The sequence below is a fragment of the Alligator sinensis genome, unplaced genomic scaffold, assembly GCF_000455745.1.
Source record: "Alligator sinensis unplaced genomic scaffold, ASM45574v1 scaffold839_1, whole genome shotgun sequence".
In the NCBI taxonomy this organism is placed as follows: domain Eukaryota; kingdom Metazoa; phylum Chordata; order Crocodylia; family Alligatoridae; genus Alligator; species Alligator sinensis.
This window is the reverse complement of record NW_005841885.1, coordinates 3,163,100-3,174,014: the sequence shown is the minus strand read 5'-3', so window position 1 is coordinate 3,174,014 and position 10,915 is coordinate 3,163,100. Positions and strand designations below refer to the sequence as shown.

At 41.6% G+C, this 10,915-nt stretch overlaps 1 protein-coding gene across 2 annotated transcripts in view; it reads left to right on the top strand.

The window, feature by feature from the left end:
* Nucleotides 1-10,915, top strand: part of UROC1 (urocanate hydratase 1) — a 64,476-nt gene that overhangs the window by 20,452 nt on the left and 33,109 nt on the right. For both annotated transcript variants that reach the window (XM_025196834.1, XM_025196835.1), the window contains exons 7-10: nt 1,574-1,640; nt 2,482-2,625; nt 9,511-9,599; nt 10,284-10,346. In XM_025196834.1, coding sequence (XP_025052619.1) covers nt 1,574-1,640; nt 2,482-2,625; nt 9,511-9,599; nt 10,284-10,346 — 363 coding nt within the window. The remainder of the gene's footprint in view (nt 1-1,573; nt 1,641-2,481; nt 2,626-9,510; nt 9,600-10,283; nt 10,347-10,915) is intronic.

Below are 10,915 nucleotides of genomic sequence, written 5' to 3'. Positions count from 1 at the left end.
CTTGAAAATTGGGACCACATTAGCCAGTTTCCAATCCCCCGGCACCTGGCCAGATGACCATGAATGCTCATACAGTCAGGCCAAGGGTTCCGCGATGACCCCTGCCAGCTCCCTCAACACCCTTGAGTGGAGGGAATCTGGACCTGCAGATTTAAAAATGTCCAGCCCTTCCAGAAGATCCCTAACTACATCTGCGCTGACTGAAGGCCTGACAGAGCTATCCCCAAGGTTGTCCCTACCTGTAGTAGGTGGGATATCCTGGTCCCTGTTCAAGAAAACAGAAGGAAAGAAACTGTTAAAAATATCAGGTTTCTTGTTTGGCATAGCCACAAGATTACCGTTTGCGTCTTGCAGGGGCCCTACATTGCCTGGTGCCCTCTTCTTGCTCCCAATGTACTTGAAAAAGGACTTTTTGTTGTCCTTAATCCTGGACACTAGCCTGAGTTCCATCTCTGCCTTGGCCTTCCTAATAGCCCTCCTACACTCACGGGCCGAGGAGGAGTACTCCTCCTTGGTGATAGTCCCTCCCTTCCACTGGTTGTACACCCCCCTTTTAGTCCTCAGGCATTGCTGAATGCCCTTGCTGAGCCAAGGGGGTTTCTGAGCACTCTTACCCTGCTTGCTTCTCTCAGGGACTGTTAACCTTTGGGCCTGGAGGATCGCCCCCTTAAGGTATGACCATCCCTCGTGGACTCCCATCTCCTCTACCTTCTGGGCCCTCAGTGCCTCCCCCACCAGTTTCCTAAGCTCATTTAAGTTGGCCTTTCTGAAGTCAAGGGCTTTAGCCTTGGTATGAGCCCTTGACTCCCTGCGTTGGATAATATAATCCAGCAGGTGATGATCGCTATTGCCCAAGTGGTCAAGGACCTGCAGTCCCCTCACCAGGTCATCCCCCGTGGCTAGGACCAGGTCCAGCAAGGCGTTACCCCTAGTGGGGCTGTGCACTTCCTTGATAAGGTGAAGGTCCTGTAATACAGCCAGGAACCTACACGAGCGGTCAGACCTGGCTGTCTGCTCCTCCCAGCAAATGTCTGGGTAGTTTAGGTCACCCTTGACAATAACAACCCTTGACTTAACCACCACCATAAGCTAACTGGAGAAGTCCTGGTCTAGCTCTTCCCCCTGGTTGGGTGGTCTGTAGTAGACACCCACCGTAAGGTCCCTTTCGCCACACCCCTCTTGTAGTTTGACCCATAGTGCCTCTGCCCTACCCTCCTCAAACCTGAAGCTAATCCTTGATGATGTGAGGTGCTCTTTGACATAGAGTGCAACCCCCCGCCCCCCACATTGTATGTGTTTGCACCACAATTGTGCAATTATAAGTGACACATGTGAAACTCCCTTTGCTTAATGTGTGAGTTCAGCTCTTGAAACAATGGTGGGGTATTGAAAGGGCAACCTACTTTTTATGTTTATGGGCAATTTTTTATTTTTAATTCAGAAACAATTCAGTTAAGTGGGGATAATATGATGCCTGCTAATAACAGATTATATAGCCATATAAAATGCTCTTATTGCAATTTTATTTTGAGTTGGGTAAAAGTGACATCATTGTGTTTGCTGTTATTTGCAGGTATGGCCAGATGACGGCAGGGAGCTATTGCTACATTGGACCACAGGGGATAGTTCATGGAACAGTGGTAAGAGATTTTGGAGCAGGAACACTCCCTCCTAGAGATGGCCATTAGCCAGGGCTGTTCTAATTGCTGTTATCAGGGTGCCCCTGACTATTAAAGGACATTAATTTGGCTGCCACATTAATAAATGTGTGGTTCTCCTCCAAACTACAGCTCTGGTTCAGATTCCAAGTTTGAGAATGGTGGGTTGTTGTCTAGTTAAAACAGGAGAGCTACAAACTAGCTATTTTTTTTACCAGGTGCTTCTTGTATAGTATCTTTAAATCCTGTCTCAAGACTTCTGTGCATGATTTCTGTAAACAAAACTGTTTCTGCTGAGTCTTTTTGGATTTAAAGAAACCTTTATTCAACACACATTCCATGCTTTGGCTTCATGGCAGGGTTGATTCAGGCATCTCTAAGCTGTTGGTGAGAGTGTCTTTGACCTTGACTATCTTACAAGCATAGAAATGGAGGGCTGGAAGAGACTTCCAAAGATCATCTAGTCCAAGCGACCTCCACTGTAGCAGGGGCCAAGTATAATCAGAAGTGCTGACTCTGCAGTGGAACTCAGTAACTTGCTGTCTTCTCTGACACTCCCAATAGTTTCTCCTGACACTGAGCGCTAATAATTTCTTAATTTGATTTCATTGTATTCCAAACTTCTTGTAAAGGATGGACCATTTGGTCCTCCTAAAATTACCAATGCCTTGTGGCATCGTAACAAATTCCACTTATAAACACATGTAGCTTCCACACAAATGTGAGAGTGCAGTAGTGTTATGAACATATTAAATAAAATTAACTGGAGGGTTTTTAAGAAAAGGAGCCTCTAATCATTACTTTATTGTGTGCTGTGCTTTAGCTGACTGTGCTGAATGCAGGTCGTCGCTATTTGGGTGTGGAGGACCTGGCTGGGAAAGTGTTTGTCACCTCTGGCCTTGGTGGGATGAGTGGGGCCCAGGCTAAAGCTGCAGTTATTGCTGGATGTGTTGGGATCATTGCTGAGGTAAGACCAGCTCCTCCTTATTGTCACTTGATCTTTCTGTTGCTCTGTGTCACGTCTCAGATCCCTCCACTCTGCTGAGGCATGTCTTGTTTTCTCTTCCTGGTTGGCCTTCCCTTGCCAAACCCCACTCTGGCTGCATCTTCTCCTGCTCATTTGCTTGGTCATTTATAATCTTCTCTGTTCTATTAAGTATATAAAACATACAGCTTATTGGAACTCATTAACAATATTTTCTTCACAGAACTGTACATCTTTGTCATTGCTTCTTATAATCTCTCCTTCCTTTCCCCCAGCACTGTGGTCTGACTGCTACCAGTTCATTATATTAGACCTCAAACTATAGACCATGTATTTTTATGTTTGTAATGTGCCAGCTACTTGCATGGTGCTATATAGGTAATAAATCAGTGGAGTGGCACAGTGGAGTGGGCAGGTTTGACTGTGTAGGCTGAATTCAGCATTGCTGTAAATGGCCGTAACTCCTATGTACTTCAGTAGAAATTGTGCACTCTTACGCCAGGAATGATTTTGACCAATGCTGTTCAAACAGGGGTGATTTTAATAGGATTAGTGGTTAATGTCTCTGGCAGCCTCATCAAATTATAAGCATTCCCAATGGAAATGTTGGAATGTACTAGTCATTTAGGTGGGGTTTTCATGAATACTCAGCGTTGGCCTAACTGTGCTCTCACTAAGGTCATCGGCAGTTGAAATCACTGAGTTTTACTGCTGACTGCAATGGCAGCAGAGTTAAGCCAATGGCCAGCACTTTGGAAAAGTCTTCCCTTAAGCAACAAGGCTCCGGCATCTATTGACCTTAGAGTCATAGATCAGATCAGATGAAGACCATTTATCGTGGCTGTCCTGATCTGATGATAATTGACCAGCCAGGAAAGTTCTGCTTAGTTCTTTTCAGGAGGGCTAATTTAGGTTCACAAAGCTTTGAGGCACTTCATTCTGCATCAGCACTTTGAACAGCCCAAGGCTGGTCCTACACTGAAGAGAATAGGCTTCAATACACCTTCCTATGCACCTGCATGGATCCTGGGGGCAGTCCTCTGCAATTTCATCCCTAAACATATCTTAGCGCAGCCTCAGAATTGGTCTAAATCACACCAATTTGTAAATGACCCTGAGGGAGAAATTATACTGACTGGGGAATTTCTGTGGGGCCATTCTCTCTTCTACTCACCATATATTACCAAGGTGTCCTGAATTTGGGGGTTTGCTCTATGATCCAGTGTGATATTTGCCTGTTCAAAGTCTGTCCAAATGAGCCATACATTTGAGCCCTACAGAAAAATAGTTCAACAGCAGTCTTCTTAAAAAAATGAGTGTATAGCAACAGTCTTTCCCCATAACCCCACTTATAGTTAAATCAGTTTTAATGATAGCTTGTTAACATTAGCCATTTTCTCTCTCTGAGCTAAGTACCGGGAATGTATCAGCAATCAGTGTAATTGTTAGGGGACCATCATGTTTATAATAATGCATAAGCAACACACCTAGTACTAAATGCTAGTACTATATTTTCTTGCACCTTTTTCCCAAAAATCAGCCTCCTAAAATTGGAGTGTATATATTAAGCAGGGGAAGCTGATTTGATGACCAGGATAGAAGTACCTTGTTCTGATTCCTGCTCCACCATGCAACAACTGGTATATTACTAAGTCAGGCAGCTGAGGGTATCAGTTACCTAAATGACTTCTTGTTCTTCAATCCAAAGGGGTTAACTATTGTCTCTCCTTTTCAATCGTCTTGATATTCCACTAATCAGGTTAAACTTTCTTATGGCAATTGTGTTGTCTGCCAGCTGCTTCTGGTCTCCCTTTTCCTGTTTCACAGCCTTGGAGATACCTTTAGTTGTTTTCAAAATCAGAGATCCACCCTGAGACACCAGTCTTAGAAACAGCTAAGATTTCAGCTTTAGTTAAGCAGGAAAAGGAGGGTGAGTTAGCTGAACATTAGGCTTCCTCCCTGCTCTATGCATCCATAACTCTAGAAAAATCTTTTGTTTCTTCATTCTGCCTTTTGAAAGCAAGGTAAGTATTCCAGGGTGTGTTGTATGTGAGAAAATACACTACTATAACATGGGTACCTTAACAAGCTTGTGTACAAACCTGTGTATTCATAAGATCAAAATTAAATCCACTTGATCTGAAATATAATTTTAAAACATTTAGATCTCTTAATGCTTGCATTTTCCTGCATTTTTCATGTTCTAATGATATTTATATGTTCACTTCTTCTAAAGTTTTGTTTGATTTCAGACCAGAATGGATCCCCAGCTGTTTAAATTGCGTAACTTTAATGTTTTCTATGTTGCAAAATGTAATGTTAGCCATCATCTGGGATTATTCGAGCTGTTTTGTTAGACAAGCATTCATTTGTTCTTTTGCTAAAAAAATATAAACACAGTTCTGTTCCCATTGAACACTTTGAAGATCCATTTATTTTCCTTTTTAATTTATTCAGCAAAACACTTAAACACATGATTAGCATCAAGTATGTGCTTAAAGATCCACTGAAATTCTTCTTCTGAATTAGGGTCTTAGAGAGTTGCTCTGGTAGGTATAAGTGATTTAGCAGTTTTGAATCCAAAGTCCTACAATCACAAAGCTTCTTGACTTAACTCTCTAAATCCTACCAACATGACTCATTGTTCTGAAAAGGTGATCCCTGACATCTCATCTCTACATTAGGTTTAAAGCCTAGTTTCCAAATAAATTCAATTCATTATATTTCTCCACCAGATTAGCTCAGACAAGATTTGAAACAATTTAAATAGAAACAATGTGGATAAATGTTCTTATTTTTCTTTTAAACACTACTTAAAATAACTACATTATTCAAGGGAGCAGATGAAACCATTCAGAAAATAGTTGATACATTTTTACATTTCATTGAAGGGATTGTAATTGAAGTTTTAAGTGGTCTAAGAACACACTATATTTTGCTTGGCCAATAAAATACATTCCCAGGGAGCTGTTTTGAACTATGACCTGGTAGCAGTTGCAGTGTTTTATGAATGCTGTGTCCTAAAGTTTGTTAATAGTATCTTGTACAATAGATCACAAATTGCAACCTTTCCAGTTAGGTTTCATGCTGATTTGCTAGGCAGCATGAAGGCTGCTTGCTCTGTGGTATGCTGAAGTTTACTAATGAAAAAGAACCAGATTCTGATGCTCTTATTCATCCTGGATGCATCTACATGTGCGCTTCACTGCAGAGTTGACTAAGTAGCTCCTCAGTAAAGCGTCACAGTCTACATGTGTGCTGGCATTAGGGCACAGTAAAATAATTACCTGTGCCATAACATAGACTGTCCGGGACAGTACTGTCTTGTGATAGAGTACTTAACTGCCAAAATGCGCGTGTAGGTGGTGACAGGGGTTGACTGGGGCACGAGGATGCTACAGTGTGGGGCTACCTGCCACCTAACCCTGCACTTTAGTACTCCTGCCCCAGCCAGCCCCATGCCACTCAACGCTGCCATCCAGAGCCTAAGGCTGACCCACCTGTGCCCCCTGCCAGCCCAGTGCTGCTCTGCCCTGGCTCAAAATGCTGTGGTGCACATGTAGATACTGTACCTGGGAGCAGCTGACTCTGGCACAAAGTGTGCTGGAGTTTATCACATCACATTATTTGCACATGTAGATGCACTCATTGTATTTTAGGCCCCTGTCAGACATTCAATTAAAGGCATGATCTACAATCCCAGCAATTGTGCTGCTTGCCATGTTACATGTATAGGGCAGGAGATGTGATTATAGGACCATGGACCAAATCCCAATTTTGCATATTGCCAGCACAGGGGAAGCCCAGAATCATGGATCAGCAAGTAGCAAAACAGTCAGGTGACTGGTGCTTCCAACCTCAGGAGCACATTGGAGTCAAGGCTGATCAGCTGATCAGCCTGGCCTCACATTCAATTTGAGTCACAGTGGGAATCAGCCTCAAAGTTATTACATGTTTTTTGTGTAATAATGTCATGAATTATAGCCTGTTTTATCACACCATTAATTACATGCATGTGTAGCTGGGTTACTGCTTAAGATGTAATTAACTGGTTAATCGTGTCTTAAGTACAATGTCTATCAGGGGCCGTAGTATATGACTTCCATGGAATTACTTGTGGAGTATAGTCTCAACCCAAGATGCAAAAGGATATCAAGATCTGACTGCACATCAGTCAAACTCATTCCCCTGAAATTCTGTGCAAAAAAATATCATATTGCAGCAAATCAAGCAAAGCAAAATCAAATAAAAAAATTACAATTCCACCCTCCCCCAATTAGTCACCAATTTTGCTTAGTAACTTTTTGATAATTTTAGTAAGTGTATATTAGTCTCTTCCTTAAGGATAACACTGAATTCTGTTTGTGGAAAAAACATTGTTGATGATCTAGTTGCAGGAGTGACCACAAGGCGACATGGTCAGTGAATTACCAGTACTCAGGAAACCTTTGCTGCTAAACAGTGAAACGTTTTCAGAATCAAGCAGTGGAGAGGGCTGGCTTTTTGTAGGTCATCAGTCTTTTGCATGCAAAGCGCTCTGGAGAACAAAGTAGGCCGTGCCACTTCTGACTCTGAAAGCCTGGGTCAATCAAACTGCCCACACTGGACACAGTAAATCTGACCCACTGCATCTGGATTTGAGATCCAATTTTAAAAGGCTAGAATGTCATCAGTTTTGCAGGGTTCCATCCCTAGTGCTGAAGTCTTAGCAGCGCTGGATCAACTTGATGAACTCTTCAGGTAGCTTTCTAGGTGAAGAAAGCTAGCTTAAATTAATAAATTATTTTATATCCAGACCTCCACTTTGTCATCTTGATTGTTTAAGTTTTACCCAGTGAAGAATGGTTTTGAGAGGATGCTACCCACATCACTTCCCTGTCCTTTTCATCTCTACTGCTTCAGATGATTTTGTTCAGAAAACTAATCGTCACCTGTTTTTTATCTCCTGTGGGATGATCCCTGTCGGAAATGAGTTTCAGGAATGCATATGAATAGCAGCTATATATATCTATATATATTTTTAAGGAACTATTTATGCAAATGCATTGATGGATTGTACAGGAGACACCATTTTGTCAGCCCTGGCTTCTGAAGTTGAGACAGGAGGAATTAAAGCGGAAGCTCTCTTTCCTCCTAAGTGTGACATGAAGCAGAATCCTATTTTTACTTGCACTTGCTGAGGGGATAAAGTGATCCCTGGTGTAACTCCCCGGAGTCACTGGACTTGCACCCGAGGTGATGTTTGTCTGTTAATGGTAATGCCATTTTAAACACTGCTGGCTCACTGATCAAAGAGCATAAATATTTGTCTAGAATCTGGTACAAAGGAAGTTAATATCTTTAGGCATGTTGATGGGATGATGAGAAAGTTCTGTAACCCTGTCAAGGCAGATCTGAAGTGCGGTGGGCAAAGCACAGTAATGCAGGCGATTTACACAGACATTTAAGAAAAAATGTGATAGCCAAGTCCATTTGTTAGGTAACATTCTATGTTCTCTTCTTCACCTGTGTTGATTTACCTTAGTTGCAAAACAAGACACAAAAAGAAACAGGCTTTTATGTACCTGAGATCTTGCTGTGCTATTCCATTGATGTCGTTGCAGACTGGGGTTTTTGAACAATATCTCTCATCAGCGCCGTGGGATTTGATGGAACATTTCCTGCACTAAAATACTTGGGAAAGACAGGGCTTGTAACTGTCCATCTGCATGTGTGTGCCTTCATCCCATGCATGTCAACACAAATATGTTAAAAAACTACGAGTGGTCAACATTCGTAGCTGGAATTCAGCTTACCTGGACCTCCATGTCAAAATGGGGATACATGGATCTAAGTTTGGCCCCTTTCTTTCTCTCTTGGAGACAGCAGAAGGCCAGGAATGAGCTCTTGATCATTTTTTTTCCTAATGTTGGCTGAGTTGGTTTTTTTTAATTCACAGTCAGTTCTACAAGAGGAAATCTGGTGCTGGTTTTGCTTTAACCAAATCTCAGTTACTCAGATGTGAAGCTGGCAGAAAAATTGCCACCTCTGGTTTGTTTGTTGGGGTTTTTTTTAATTTCCATGAGAATTTTCCATTTTTACAGAAAACGCTTGGGCTTTCATTAAAAAATATGAAAACAGGGACATTTTTGGTTTTCATACTTTGCAGTGAAATCATAAACCATTCAGTAAAAATGGGGAAACACCTTTAATACAAATAATCTTGGGGGGGTAGGGGGGTGAAATATTTCCTTACTAACTCTAATCAGGAGTTTGCTATCTAAAACTATCCTGGTATGAGATCAGGTGATTGGGCCAAAGGATTCCTCTCTTGTCCTATTTGGAGCCTGAAGCAATAGAAAACAGAACTGATAAAACCATGGAAGTTAGAAGTGGAAACGACCATGGGTCATCCAGTCTTTCTCCTTGAGGCTAATGCAGGCTTATTTTGCAAGGTGAATTTGCTAGTGTTACTACATCCGGACTAGTGTTAAATGGAAAACTGGAATGGTGAAGTTCTTTGGGGAGTGTAATAGGCCTAAATCTTTGCAGAAGGGTCAGTCTGTTGTTGTAACTGTGATGATCCAGGGAATATGTGAGAAGGAATGGTTGCTTGGAAATATCTTTTATTGGACCAGCTGTACAGTTAGGAAATTGTTAGACAAGCTGTTGGGCACAAAAGAAGGGCACTTTGTGCCCCAAAACTTGTCTAACATCTCTCCTAACTTCTTCTTCAGCAATCCCTCACAGTTGAGGATGATTGTCTTCTATGAATGTCTTATCCGTGGGTCCAAAGACGGCTGATGAGGCCGATCCAGGATATATAGTTGGTCTAATAAAAGAGAGCACCAAACAAACCGTGTTAAATTGTTCTGCAATTTGTCTCAGGTTGATGAAGCTGCTCTTTTGAAACGATACAAGCAAGGATGGCTGATGGAAATCACAGATAGCTTGGACCACTGCATTGCTCTGCTCAGGTATGGCACATGAAGCACTTTACTGATCTGTTGGGACCTTCTGGGTTCTCTAAATGCTTGTGAGCTGTGTGCGGGGGGGGGAGGGGGCGAGAAAAATTGTAGGATATCTGTCCTCAGCCGCCTTCTGCTGTTAAATATGTGATGCCTTCATCTATGACTTGTTCCAGCAGCTGTCATCAGTAGTAAATACAATTGCACTAATGCCCCTTATAGTCTGCATTGCGGTATGTGAAATAGATCTTTATTTAGATTCATTACTACGCATAAGGCAAATACAAATAACATTACATTTGAAAAGTTACTCAAGCCTTCTAGACTGGTGCACTTAGAGCAGGGAGAACAGAGCGATTTCAGTATACTACCTGTCAACTCAATATATCCAATCTCTTCGTTACTCCAAAGCTGCCATTTGGAGTTCAGTGGATGCAGTTCTGATTAGTACCAGGGTAAATGAAGGAGAATCAGACCCATATTTTAGAAATTCAGCACATAAATTCCTAGTATTGTTATTAACCCACTTCTAGAATCAGAATCCCATTTAGTTTCTGTTCAGTACTGTCCATAATCTATTCTGACCACATATATTTTCTCTGTTATTTGAGCCACTGCTTTGGTTGTGTATATATGGTTTGTAAACTACAACTATGCAGATGTTTCACCCAGTCCATTTTTATTCAATTATAGAAATGCACGAAAGAACAAAACCTCCCTTAGCTTGGGTTACCATGGGAATGTGGTAGATCTTTGGTAAGTACCAAATGGTAGACACTTTAGTATATGGCATTTTTCTTGGCTAGTTATCATGGAATCAACTCCCAGACTCGGAACATAAGGGGCATTCACCTTCCAATCAGATGTTAAATCAAGACCTTTACTCTTGTTGATCATCAAAAATCCCACTGTTCATTTTGCCATAGGAGGCATATTAACATTGGTGTCCAGATTACAAATAACAGAATTACATTTTGCCAATCAATATACTCTCTACAGCCACCACTGGATAAGGAATTTCTTCCTTTTCCCTTCTAAACCTTTACTGTTCTTATATGAAGAACATGGCTTTAGTTTTGAACACAACTAATTAAAAAATGACACTAACTAACCAGTGTCTTAATAGAAGATGAATCCTTAGTTATCGGAAAATAGAAAACAGAAAATTCTGCTCTTGTTGTCAGTGGTGGCAGCAATCCCTTGATACGAGGATAACAGTTTGCCACTAAATAGGGAAGACATTGGTGAGTCCGTAGATGATTGAGAAGACTGATCTGAGATTCCTGTAATTGACTGCAGACATGCCAGGTAGTTCTGGGAGGGAA